This window comes from Lineus longissimus, chromosome 18 (genome assembly GCF_910592395.1).
Source record: "Lineus longissimus chromosome 18, tnLinLong1.2, whole genome shotgun sequence".
In the NCBI taxonomy this organism is placed as follows: Eukaryota; Metazoa; Nemertea; class Pilidiophora; order Heteronemertea; family Lineidae; genus Lineus; species Lineus longissimus.
The window spans coordinates 2,191,905-2,206,191 of record NC_088325.1 but is presented as its reverse complement, the minus strand read 5'-3'; the positions used below and the strand labels follow the sequence as shown (position 1 = coordinate 2,206,191).

The 14,287-nt window shown below is 43.0% G+C and overlaps 1 protein-coding gene across 6 annotated transcripts; it reads right to left on the bottom strand.

The window, feature by feature from the left end:
• Positions 1 to 2,306: 2,306 nt before the first annotated feature.
• LOC135502307 (uncharacterized) lies at positions 2,307 to 8,353 on the bottom strand. 6 transcript variants are annotated; one of them, XM_064795025.1, is made up of 7 exons: positions 7,258 to 7,268; positions 6,500 to 6,536; positions 6,134 to 6,251; positions 5,585 to 5,669; positions 5,117 to 5,340; positions 4,532 to 4,678; positions 2,307 to 4,123 (listed from the first exon to the last, which is right to left on the bottom strand). In XM_064795025.1, exons 3-7 carry the CDS (start codon positions 6,236 to 6,238, stop codon positions 3,773 to 3,775), a joined length of 912 nt encoding a protein of 303 aa, XP_064651095.1. In that variant the 5' UTR covers positions 6,239 to 6,251; positions 6,500 to 6,536; positions 7,258 to 7,268; the 3' UTR covers positions 2,307 to 3,772. The 6 variants fall into 6 exon arrangements, with proteins under 6 accessions (XP_064651095.1, XP_064651094.1, XP_064651099.1 ...); XM_064795024.1 differs by lacking the exons at positions 6,500 to 6,536; positions 7,258 to 7,268 and adding an exon at positions 8,262 to 8,353; XM_064795029.1 differs by lacking the exons at positions 6,500 to 6,536; positions 7,258 to 7,268 and adding an exon at positions 8,262 to 8,353 and having other exon boundaries at positions 4,532 to 4,591.
• Positions 8,354 to 14,287: the final 5,934 nt, after the last annotated feature.

Genomic DNA, 14,287 nt, shown 5'->3' with positions numbered 1-14,287 from the left:
CTCCAAAAAGAGACGTCTTTGACAGATCAGATATGAAGACAGTCTCCTCCAAAGGAGACGTCTTTGACAGATCAGATATGAAGACAGCCTCCTCCAAAAAGAGAGGTCTGACAGATCAGATATGAAGACAGTCTCCTCCAAAAAGAGAGGTCTGACAGATCAGATATGAAGACAGTCTCCTCCAAAAAGCGACGTCTTCAACAGATCAGATATGAAGACAGTCTCCTCCAAAAAGGGACGTCTTCAACAGATCAGATATGAAGACAGTCTCCTCCAAAAAGAGACGTCTTTGACAGATCAGATATGAAGACAGTCTCCTCCAAAAAGAGACGTCTTTGACAGATCAGATATGAAGACAGTCTCCTCCAAAAACAGACGTCTTCCACAGATCAGATATGAAGACTGTCTCCTCCAAAAAGGGACGTCTTTGACAGATCAGATATGAAGACAGTCTCCTCCCAAAAGAGACGTCTTCAACAGATCAGATATAAAGACAGTCTCCTCCAAAAACAGACGTCTTCAACAGATCAGATATGAAGACTGTCTCCTCCCAAAAGAGACGTCTTTGACAGATCAGATATGAAGACAGTCTCCTCCCAAAAGAGACGTCTTCAACAGATCAGATATGAAGACAGTCTCCTCCAAAAAGAGACGTCTTCGACAGATCAGATATGAAGACTGTCTCCTCCAAAAAGAGACGTCTTCAACAAATCCGATATGAAGACAGACTCCTCCAAAAAGAGACGTTTTCAACAGATCAGATATGAAGACAATCTCCTCCAAATAGAGACGTCTTCAACAGATCAGATATGAAGACAGTCTCCTTCAAAGGAGACGTCTTTGACAAATCAGATACGCAGTGTTTTATATGAGACAGTCACAGCCCCATAGAATCAGACCCGACTGCTCCACCGTCTGGCAGGGAGGGAGAAGGACCCGAATCTGGCCTGCCTGCCCCACCGTCATGCCAACATTGTGAGAAAGAATCAGGCTTCTCAACCACCTTGCCAATACGAAGAGGGAGAGAAGCCCGTCACAACCATATCGAATATGGCCTGGCTGTTCCACCTAGTCGCCGATCCAATATGCGAATCCTGGGTCGATTCTGTCTATTTTGGCTGTCTCATCTGTCTCTCCGTGGTCGCTTGCCGGTGGGGCAGCCAGGTCCGATTCTAGATCTGTCTTGTCGCTGTGACTCGCTCATCTCTCTCACAGTGTTGGAGACATGGTGGAGTGGCCAAGCCTAAATGGGCCTCAACAAGCCTGCAAGACCCCTATTAATCCGAGACGGCAAGATAGATGAGGTAGTCACACCCGAATCGGGCTGGCTGCTCCACAATAGTGACAACACGTAAAGTCTAATGAGCCTGTTACGAAATTGGGCTGGCTACTCCGACGGAGACAGTCATAACCAGACCGAATGAGACAAGGCGGCCCCGTGGAGTATGGCTTGATATGTTTGGAGGTGACAGAAGACAGTAGGGGACATTCACATTCAGTAGTGGACAGAGGCTTGAGATGTCAGGAGGTGACAGAAGACAGTATAGGACATTTGCAGTCAGTAGTGACAGAGGCTTGAGATGTTGGGAGGAGACAGAAGACAGTATAGGACATTCACATTCAGAGGCGACAGAAGACGTTTGGTGATGGCTTGAGATGTTGGAAGGAGACAGAAGACAGTATAGGGCATTCACATTCAGAGGCGACAGAAGACGTTTGGTGATGGCTTGAGATGTTGGGAGGAGACAGGAGACAGTATAGGACATTCTCATTCAGAGGCGACAGAAGACGTTTGGTGAAGGCTTGAGATGTTGGGAGGAGACAGAAGACAGTATAGGACATTCACATTCAGAGGCGACAGAAGACGTTTGGTGATGGCTTGAGATGTTGGGAGGTGACAGGAGACAGTATAGGACATTCTCATTCAGAGGCGACAGAAGACGTTCCGTGATGGCTTGAGATGTTGGGAGGAGACAGAAGACAGTATAGGACACTTGCATTCAGAGGTGACAGAAGACTCTGATGAATGCTCGAGATGTTATTTTTCTTGGGTGTCTGTCCTCCAGTGTATTATGTGTACTGTAAGGTTGTTGTTGTCGTTATTTTAATACAGCCACCCGTTTTATAAAAAGAGTCGCTTTCAAAGTAACCTTTTACCCAATCTGGAGTTTCCACTGCATCAAGGAAGAAGTCTAAAGAACACCAAGTTTCCCGGTTCCAATGTTAAATCCTCTCCCTAATTGATTTTAGTGAATAAAACACAAGCAACGATCTACGTATTCTCGACGTTTCGTTTATTTGACACTTTTTCAAAGAGATACAGAATCCAGAGATCAACCAGGTTTTATATAAAATTTAACAGAGATTCTGGTTTGCGCTATGCTACGTCTTCTAATGAAATGAAATTTTAAACTGCCGTCTACCAGAACTTTTACTTTTAGTGTGCAGCATTTCTTGTCCAGATCTTTTTCCCACTTCTGTGCCTCACAATCAATTCCCAATCCCATGGCTTGCATGGTACCCCTCAGAAGATCATCAAGATCATAATCGGAGTCCATGTTTACAGATTGGTAAGAATAATCCTTTAGGTTATTATTATTATTATTATTATTATCAAAACATATTTTTAGGTGCCTTTAATGCTTTATCAACAAATTGCTCAAAGGCACCTTACAATCTAAGAAACAATGTGCTCAAAGTACTAAATAGAGCAATAAAACAATAAAACAATTTAGGACCACATTGTCGCAGCCCGTAGCCGGCGGAGGACAAAAAAACAACTATACGTGGCGGATATAGTAAAAAAAGAATACAATTCACAAATCATTTAATTGACATTATATACACATTAAACATTACACATTACACATTACTCACGTAAAGGCCTCGCGTGCTAGCTTTATAATTAAGCGGAAAATGCGGTATAATGCGGTTAGGCGGCGCAGGATGTTCTTGCGTTAAAGATTCGCCATGTTGTTCAAGTGTTTTCTTGTTGCGACGTCAAAACGTCGTAACGTCTAAACAATAAAGAAACGCGCAATCCGCGGCCAACAATAAACACAAACTTCGCGTCACGGATGACGTCACATATAATATCCGTAGATGACGTCATAATACTCATAGCAAGTGCGCATGCGTACTTAGTTTCGGACATACCGCCATGCGGTGTATTGATCATGGACGAATCGTCGCGGCTTCTGAATGAGTCGCCCGTATTTGGAACGGATCGGAACACACATGATTAAAAACGGATTTAAAAATAAGCTAATTTAAAAATGGATTTAAAAATAGGCTAATTTAAAAATATAGGTTTTCAATGCCTTCTTGAAGATGCCCAGGTCAGCTGTCGATCGGATGGACAGAGGAAGTTCATTCCACAGCCTTGGGGCCGAAGCCCCAAAAAATCTCCCTCCACAGACCGTTCAATGGCGGGGGACCTTGAGTTTATACTCCCCCGCAGAGCGGTGTGCTCTGACAGGCCTGCGGAAGGAAACCAACTTCGAGATGTAAGGAGGGGCGGTGGAATGAAGGGCTCGAAAGATATGTTCTTTTCAAATTCCTTTCTGGCTTCTCCTGCTAGCCGATCCGCTTCTTCATTGTAAATAATCCCACAGTGTGCCGGCATAAAAGCAACAGTGAGTCTCTCAACCAATTTACTTATCCACTCCTCCCACTCTTCCACGATGTACCCCTTTCTCATTTTCTCAACCAGAGGGAGGACGTCTGTGATGATCAGGATCAATTCGTTTGGTTTTGAATTGAGCCCCGCACATTAGAGGGCTTCTTCAAAACCTCTTATCTCTGCTTCTGCAGAGGTGTCACCATAACAGGCTCCTGACCATTTGAGGGGCCATTTTTTGTACCTCCACATTCCGCCTCCCCAGGCAATGACTCCTTCTTTATAAGAGCCATCAGTGCCGATGATGACATCGAATGCGTTTTTGAATGCCCCAATTTTGAGTGCTAGAAAAAAAGGATTTTTCTCTACATCTTTTCTCCTTATCATTTCTGTTTTTACGTGATCCGCATTACGAGATTTACTTTTGACCCACGATGGTTTTGTTTGGCTTCGTTTCTTTTTCAAGCCCCTAGTGCGCTTCTCCGGACACTGGCCATTTCCTTCCTGAAACAACAAAAATAATTTGCTTAATTCCATTTAGTGTGTTTTTTTGGGGCTTATTTGCTTCCATGTCAACTGAATACAACCTTTACAGTTGCCAGTTGAGAGTGACCTCTTACTTTCGGAAGCCTGTCACTAGCATATTTTGCCCTTACCAACAGGTGGCAAAATTTGAAAACATTGTGATTTTGGGGATGCATATAAAAGTTCCTAGCTGCTTTCTGGCGACAGTTAAAGGGGCAGGGGGGTCAATTAAGCCAAGTTGGGAGAGATTTCCATTGTCACTAGCGTTAAGCTTTGTTTTGAGCTTGAGAAAAGTGTTGTTAGTGAGAGCTGCACATTACAATACTGAAAACAGCTTACGCTTACAGTGTGCAATCTTTCAGGAAGTGGTTGATTTGATATATTTACCTGTGGCATTCTGTCCACAGAAGCCGAAGATTTAGATGATAATATCTCCTCATCTTTGACCTGAATGGAGAGTAACATGTTGTCCCCATCAGACTCTTCGGGCAAGTCAACTGATTTCTGTTGTTGATGTCGACCTGCTTCACTGATCTGCAATTGTGTAATTATGATAAAGGTCACTCTATCTGTCAGTTTATGCTCAAGGAATTGATACCGAGCTGGAGGTATTGGTTGTCTTACCAAAACGACGAAGGTGGAGCGAAAATGTTGACCAAAGTCCAGGCGAGTACTTATGTATGATAGAATGCTTTGATAAAAGTACGATTTAAACGGCAGTTCAACTTAACAAGCTCGAGAAAGTGGTAACAGGAGCTGTGCATAACTGTGCTATGTAGCTTAGGACATGCGCTCATGAAGTAAGACTGTTGAGATATATTTACCTAATGCCCGCCATCCCCTGCCTTTTTCACTTGCATTTAGCTTTGTTACGAACTTGAGAAAAGTGGTAACAGTCATTAGTGGCCCTCAAGAACTAAGATAGGTCATGTGATTTTACAGCAAGAGATTGATTTGGTATGATATATTTACCTGAGGTGTGCTTCCATCTTGTGAATCTTTATGTTGATTTACAAGGTCATGATCATTTGGGGCTTCCTTGGTTTCGGAAATGAGATTGTTATTGGTGCTAGGCTCACGAGTGATGCTGTGACCCCAATCCGATTCGGAATCCTGTGAGTTCTTCTCCCATGGACTATGGTCATGCTGATCATCCTCCCTGTTCTCTGTTGGGGGCACATCAGAAGGTCTCGGACCTGAAAGAAATAATGTTGAATCAAAATAACAAACCCAGCTGTTTTCTCCATTTTCTGTCCGCTGCGAAGGTTGAATGCTATCTTGTGAAGTCTGTCGAAGAGTTACAATATGTGATGTTTGATTAAAAGAAGTAATTCACTCCTAATTTTACAGGTACGTAGGATGATAACAGTGATCTTATAATAAAAAACAATTGTAAAATACTGACGAAGTCAGGTTATTAAATACTTGTGGATTACATACCAGTACTGGTGTCCTCCTTCTTCGGAACAGGGCGCCGAGCTAGTTTATCAATGTGTCCATCTCCATTGACCGATAATGGCTCAGCCTAAAATAAAAGACTCATGCCATCATTTGGCTCGCTTTCTATTTATTACCAAAAATCCTCAAATGGTGATGGTGATTTTTTTATGACTGAAAAGACCCTCAAATTTCCAACCTGTCTCTGTCAAGTCTTCATACAGGAATAATTTCTCCTTGGTGAGATAAGCTGTCATTTATCATTTTGAAAGGTCAAAGCAAGCTGAGGAGTTGTCCATTGTCATGTTCATTTGAGTTTGTTTTTAGCTTGAGAAAAGTAGTAGCTTGAGCTGCAGATTACAATACCAAAATAGCCTATGGCATGCAATCTTGCAGCTAGTGATTTTCCTTCTTCTTCTGCATTCGGAATTGTTGACGACGTATTTGAATCTATTGGATGTTATAGGATTTGACTTTTTCTTTGTGCTATTTAGCAATCTTGCAAATGCCTTTTTCTTTATCTGTTTGTTAATTATTCTAGAAAACTTTTACCTGCTGTGAGGTTCTATCTTCGAGAGCCCAATGTTCATTGGCCTCAATTATGTTGCTTTCCACATCTTCACCATCTTCATCTTGCTCTTTTGTTAGTGTAGTCATTTTCGTTTATAAACTGCAATTATATAAGAGCGATACATATGAAGGACCAAAGCTGAATGAACTCGGGTCTCAACTAGTCGAATGAACCATCGACGTATATTGGCTGAGACAATCGGATTTACGGCAGGCGGTATTTGCACCACGCCACCACGGGCACCACGCGACCACCACGCCACCACGCGAACAGGCGGAGCGATCATAATGACGATATCAAAACAGACCATCAGACCACAGACACTTGAGAGTTGTGGTTACACCTACCAATTATAGATGGCATGTTGGTATACTGCGTTGGTGCCTGTAAGGATTATATACAATGTATCGTAATAATGTATAATAATGATCACAATATTGAAGATAAGAAGAAGAATTCCCAAGCTTGTTGGCTTGGGAAGCCTAGTGATTCACCTTCCCTAAAGAATGCATAAGATTCGAGACATGTCCATTAAAGGGGCACTATAGGCAGCATCTTGGTAGGCAACATAAAGTTACACAAAGTAGCCAGTGAGTCTCTCACCACTCACAATTTGTCCTAACCTAGTCACGCCTGTAACAGGGATACATTCAGTGATGAATCAAATAAGACCTAATGCCCTTACTCTGTTTATAAGTCAGCTAAAGTTGGCCAATTTGACCCCCTGCTCCTACATAGTCCCCCTTTAATGGGAAACTATAGGCAACAGCTAGGTAGGCAAGATAAAGTTACACAAAGTCGCCAATAAGGGTCTCTCACACAACAGTATGTTGAAACAATGCACATGTGTTAGAGTGAGTGATAAATCTAACTCCTCCCCCCCCCCCCCCAACCCACCCCACCCAAACGAACGGCCACCCCTTTAAAGGGAGACTATATAACCCACTCGTACTCGTATGGTTTTTGCAGGTCAGTCGTCTACGACCAGTACGAATGATAGAAAAGGAATTTAGAAGTTAAACAGCCGCAGACTTGTGTAAAATTGAAACTATAGAAAGTGTAATAAATGGAGTTTTGAGGAGCAAAAGTTGGTTCGAAACTCCACCAGTAACTCGGTCAGTTCTCGGTAGGCATTTTTTCCTGCACCTTAGAGGCATAGTCACGTGACATAGTTATAAAAATAGATACACACATGGCACTGTTTATCTGTCACATTTTTCGCGGGAGTTCAAAATGGCGGAAGAGCCTGTCATTCAGCCTCAGTGGCAGGCCTATTGGGATCATGATATTTCTTTATATCATGGTCTTATTCAAGTTCATGAGTATTCTAAAGATAAAGATCGAATGAAGGAGGTCATACGGTCGTATATATATGTCGTATATATTTGTTCTTCGCCTTGGAACAAAGGGCCCAAAGAATATTGGTGAACAACATAGGAACTGGAGTGCTCCCCATCATGGGACCTTACACTTTGACCAAGGACTATCATGTTATAAACAGGAACTTTACTTTTGAATTGCCCCCCCCCCCGCGTATTATACTCGAAGGGCTGTACAAAGCCCTGTAATGATAGTGTTGGCTGAGAACTGCCCCCCCCCCCCCCTCCTCCCTGAGACCTCATGTTTTCCATGCAGATTTGGGAAAAGAGGGGTGTGGCTCTCCCCCCTCATAATGGCCCTGGACCAATGGACCATGATATACGGACCATAATATACAATCCAAAACATTCATTTTGTTACATTCATTATGGTTTACCCTGTACTAAATGTTTCTGAACTGTCAGTGCGCTAAGCACGTGTTTTTGTTGCCGGAAGACTTATCATCGATGCTCATTCGTCGAGCCTTATTTGGAAGAACCAATGAAAATTGAGGATGACGTCATGAATATAAATTAGTATGAATATTAATCGACTATGCCTCTAAGGTATAGGAAAAAATGTCAGGAAGCTTAGTGACGTCATGGTTTCAATATACGGCATCTCATTTGCACATTGCGACCTGTCCCTAACATATAAGGAGGCAAAAACCAATATCAAAGCTGCCTACTGGACCAAGTGGAAGGAAGAGCACAAGGGATATAATGCTAATGACAATTACAACAAACTCACCAGAAGAGGCCAGGTCATCATATTCCGACTGCGAACCGGCCACAGCAGGTTACGCCATCACCTGTTTACAAAGTTACGGATCGGAGACAACGACTTGTGCCCATGTGCCACGGAACCGATGACCGTGGCACACATCCTGACAAGATGTGCGAGATTGGCAGCTCTGAGAAAAGACATCTGGCCAGAAGGTACCAGCCTACAAGACCAGCTCTATGGAGACCTCCAACAGCTGCGAAACACCATAGAATACATCAGAAGATCGGACTTGACTGTCTAGAGCGAACGAGAAGAAGAAGAAGAAGATTTGCATATTTTTTCAACCTTATTTACTACGAGTTATAAATAATACTAGCATTGTACCCGTGGCGCAGGCAGGTTCAAATGGGCTATACCTTGAATAGATTGAATTGCAATGAAAATATAATGCAATATCAAAGGAGCAATATCGAAGAGACAAATTAAACCAACCATTTGTCCACAGACTCGGACCCTGTGGCGTGCTGTATGCGTGCATATAAAAGTAAATCAATTGGTCCGAATGAGATGATGAGGCAATGTGAATATACCTCGTTCCTTAGTCAGCAATATGCCCCTTTTTATACGGAGATGAAGGAGAACCCAGATAGGCCTTCACATGTCGGCCTCCAAATGGCTCGGACCAATTGCACTATCACTACTAAAACTTTAAAATGCGTGCTCCTCCTACATGTAGCATGATCTCGGGCAAGGCACTTAGTCGACAGGCAAGCTAGAAGTTCAGCACCGTGAGCAGCTCCTTGATAAGGCCATGCCAAGTTCAGAGTGCCTCTTCAGATACATCAAGTTTTGAAAGCTGTGGTGAGCACATAAACATACCATTGTAACCTTAATTTGAAAATCCCTTCATAATCAAAGGCTAGCTCTGGCTAATACAGTACCAATATACGATAGACCATCAATTTGACCCCAGCTCCTTACTGCGGGAAAACCCAAGTCCAGCAACCAAAAGTATCAAAATACAGTTTTGTTTACATTTGAACTGCACACATGCGTTTGTTTACAATTTCTTTCCCGCGAAATCTCGAAGATCAGGTGACCTACAATCGTGGATTGAAAATAGGAAGTGACTATTTGGCAAGCCCGGCTCACCAAACAGCGCCTTTTTTCTGCCCTAGATGGAGAGCCGAACTCATGCATATTCAACCATCCAGGAGCTCATTATCATTCGTGGCAACACGGTCAGCAACACTGTAGTTACAGTGAAACGCCTTTAGAAATGCACACTAATGCATTTAACATGCTTATCAGTTAAATCACGTTTATGACTTTTTTTTGTAAATCCATACAGTCATGTACATGTACATGCTTCTCCATGGATTATTGACCAAAACCCGAGTTTAGTAACAGAAATTGAATCGAGAGCGGGAAGTCGGCCATTGTTAAATATGCGCATATAAATTCGAATAATGACGTCACTGCTCTCTGATTGGCCAACATGTTGTAACCTTTCCGGCTCGCCAAAGAGGGTAGTATTTTTGCCCTGTTTGGCAAGCCCGGCTGGCCGAACAGGGTGGCTTTTTAGTGCTGTTTGGCAAGCGGCTCTCCAAACAGGACAAAAAAAGATGCCTGTTCGGCGAGCGGCTTGCCAAATAGACCTGGCCTTGAAAATAACATTAACCTTGGTTCAGCAGGTCAACACGTGTACAGGCTGTTCCAATCATCCCCCTACAGCCAGCCGTTCAACAGGTAGTGTTAGTCACCCCACAGGGAGTGCAGGTGATTCATTAATCCTCTGCATAACTGAACAGCAATGGCTTGGCTTCCGTGAGTGATAAGGAGAATTGACCGTGTCCGATTAAAAATCCCTCATTACTGCTCCGCTGAAGTAAATTTCCGAAAATAAACATGACGTTGCATCAGGATAACATATCACCTGCAAACGTGCAAAATTTCGAGACGAAACACGACCCCCAAATGGCACTTTAGCGAGCCGCCTTATAGTATTATGATATAGATGCCAGTAGCACGTGGATCATGCCGGGCGGCGAAATTTTTTTCTGCAGGATACTTCTGCCACAGTGTACATCTGACAGCCAATCACAGTTGGCGCGATCTTTGACGTCACACTGTTTATTTATGCATGATAATGCAAATACAATGGACGATACCGAGTCGCATGCCGAGTGCCACTTCAACTGTGAATGTGACAATAGTTCATTGTCTGACCCCAATTATGCTCTACTCAAGGTTTGTGTCGTAGTGTTTAGGAATGAATTGCACAGATTCATTGTAAAATTGATGATATTATGCGTACAAAAGAGGCATCAGCTGATCTGATCGCTACATTGCAGTGCATGCATTGATTTGTGAAATTTTAAGGGGAAGTGACACTGACAGTGTTGCCAATGTTGATAATTATTAAAGGGACAGTGTATCCGATGTCTCGCGATTTGTGAAATTTTAAGGGGCAGTGACACTGACAGTGTTGCCAATGTTGATAATTATTAAAGGGACAGTGTATCCGATGTCTGCTGTTGATTTTGGTAGTTTGAACATTGTTGAAGGGCCATTGTATAAAACACATTTGACAAGCAAACAAAATAAAATTGAATGGTGGCGCCACCTATGCATATACAGCAGAACTAGTTACACGGTTGACAGATAAACATTCAACCTCGGCTATTTTGCCGAGCACAGTGCGCCTTTAACAGACAAGTCCAATAAATACAGTCCACTCGACAATGAAAATACATGTTAAGATACTGCAAATAAATATATTTTAGCTAATATACTCCTCTAACCATTTGCTAACTTGTTCTTTCCAAGATTATCAGAACACGTGGCATTGTTGACATTATTGCGCCATGTGGCAAGATGATGTCAACAAAGACACGTGCTTGCCATGAATTCTGATTGGCGCTCAGATGTACACTATGCCAGAAGTATCCTGCAGAAAAAAATTTCGCTGCCGGGCGGCGCTGTCAGGTGTTTCCACTATGGGTTACATAATCGGCTACAAAGAGGCCAGTGTTCTAGTAAATGAAGTTAGCAATGATAGCGAAAGAATGTTAGTGTATGTTACGCATTACGCAGTCAATAGCGATAGGGTAGTTGTAAAACAAGAAACACAGAAACGAAACAGAAACACAGAAACGCAGAAACGAAACGCAGAAACGAAAATCAAACGGGTTTTCATAAAAGTTGGAATCAATCGGCACGCCGATACTTTCCTTGCCCAATCCGTTGTTATTGTCGTTTAAAAGTAATATGTAAAGTCAAGAACTTAGTGAGCCCCCCTTTAGGTCGAGGGAGCTCCCCCGAACCCCCCTACGAGCATATGTTAAGTGCAAGCTCTAACAACTACAGCTGTTACAATGGGGGACACCCCCCAAACCCCCCTCCGTCGACATAGGTTTTTACCAGTGCGTTGGGGGGAAGCTCCCCCCAAACCCCCCCCCCCCCCCTGGACAGTCAACTAGCCCTTCTGTGTCATACTGCTGGAGGGGGGGGGGGTGCGATGGGACCATCCATATAGTTCCTTCCGACACATTTTTGTTTTGGTAATGTAATACATTGTGATTGACCTTATTCACGGGAATCGGGCGTTTCCAGTGATGTACGACACAAATGGGTTGTCCTCATGCATTCACTTTCGAAACGCATTTTAAAATAGATGTTACGTCCTGTTAATGGGGCACGTCATCATCGCGTACATTTGGGAAAAACTCCCTAACGAGACCGGAGCAGACGGCTGAAAGTAGTTTAATTATTGGCCGCTAGGGTACAGAATGTACGTCGCTCACCCGAATTTTTCACGCAACTATAGCTAAATAGAGCTAGTTCTAGTTTGTGATTCAATTTGATACTTCAGATTTGGGCAGTAGACCAATATAACTTAGTCGTCAGTGTGGTTTTAAGCTGGAAAAATGTATTTGTTTTTCTTAAAGTGCCTTTTTTGGACGGGTGTGTGCGATTGTTTTGTTTTTATGTCACGTGACCTCGATCATGTCGACACAAAATTGAAATAAACCACCCTTTTCTGTCATTATTTAGGACGGATATTTCTCTGATAAAAATATTAATATAATTGGCCAATTTCTTAGGCATATGATGTAGCGAATTCCCATGAAGATTTAAATTAATTTAAATTAATTTCAAGCAATGGGATAGCAACCACCACCGGAAGATCGCGGAGAAATCGGTAAACTCAACGGAGTTAATTCAGAAAAATACCAAAAAAAATTGTTTGTAGGATATACAATCAATAGTTACTCTCTTTATTTCTCATCATTCATTTACATTATCTACTCCCGCACACACGTGTATCTTAAGAGCCCCTCCTAAAGGGGGGCTTAAAATCTGAGGTTGGTGGGTTGCGGCCAGCCGGAATGCAATAGAGTTGTTGAGGGGATACATGGAGCAACTTGGGGGGGGGGGGGGGGGAGGGGGCGGCACGATATGGGTGAAGTCTTTTGAGGTGGTGGTGTAGTACTTTGGTAGGTTCGATTCGATTCCTACAGCATGTTATTTTAAATGAAGGTGCAGTGCAACATCTTGCCTTGTAGTGTTCAATTAAAATGAAGTATCAGGATCATCCTACAAATCCCGTCTGATGCAGCACTAAATGCAAGGTACGGTACCAGTACATGGGTGAATCATTTCGACGTTATGTGAGACGTGAGAGACCAATTTTGGCGACTAGAATAGAGTAAAGTGGGGGGGGGGGGGGGCGGGCACTAGACTTGGACTTGGAGTAACTCAATCTTACCTGCCCAGCTGCTGCCTTTAAATAGTCCCTTTAAATATCTGTTTATGTTAATGAGGTTGCAGTAGGGAAGTTCAGCCTAGTGTCGTGCACAGGCCATGGAATGTACAAAAGAACAGGACTCGCTATTCGAAGGACTATTTTCTATTTACGCCGTGTAGTACATACATGTAGTGTATTGGCACGATCAAGGCCGGATGCTGCCAATCTGCGCACACGTTGATGAGGCTAAAAGGGGTATTGGGAAATGAGCATTCCTCCTTCCATTCCGACTGAATACCAGTTTTAGTTACACCCGCGTTCGCGGCCACAACCATGGCAACAAGATGGAGTCTGCAGACCAGAATTCGCCACAAGACTGGTTTCTGCGTTTCGTTTCTGTGTTTCTGTGTTTCTGTTTCGTTTCTGTGTTTCTTGTTTTACAACTACCCATAGCGATAGTAGTGAGTTGGTGAGAGGAGAAAATGGAAAATGGAGAGAATAGTAGTATGGATTTCGAGTCTTGCGAGTCGCCGGTGGATTCTGGGCCGGTGGAGAGCGAGGCCCCTGATCCGAACAGTACAGAAGAAATGGAGCAGCAGCCTGGCCTAATAATAGTACCAAACCTTCCTACCATCTTGGAAAGCAGACAGAGAAAAATCAAAACACCATACCTTGGCAAAACGCAAGGCAGTGAGTGTCTGTAGATTTTGCACACTCACACTGTGTTGTAAGCCTAAATGATGTAAATGCTGTACAGTCTATGGCAAGCGGAGTGTCCAGTAATTAAAAAAATGGCCATGTGGAGGAAAGATGGATAAAGAGCATGGTCTTGTGTCATGTAGTGTTAGGTTTGATGTAGGTCCAAGCAATTACAATTTCCCCAAAATGGCCAATTTACAGTACATTCGACCTCTGTGACCTTGAAAAGTAGGTCAAATCAAAGAAAACCCGGGTGACACATTGAATGGTTGTTAAAATTAGATGTACCTATGATATAAAATTGGTGCCAATCGGGCAAGTCATTACTAGGAATAACGGCATTTTGAAGAATTTAGGATTTGGCCCCACTCCCTGGAGGCCAAACGGCAAATCAGATCGCACCAAACTTCGGTACCTGAGATCACCTGACCAAGGGGTACATGTGTACTTAATTTGTGATCAATAGTCATTGCAGTTAAGAAACGTGCCATAGTTACGGCCTGACGGCGAATTTACGCCATTTGACCTCTGTGACCTTGACAAGAAGGTCAAATTAAAAACCTGTGTGACATATACTGTATGGTGGTTAGATGTACCCATG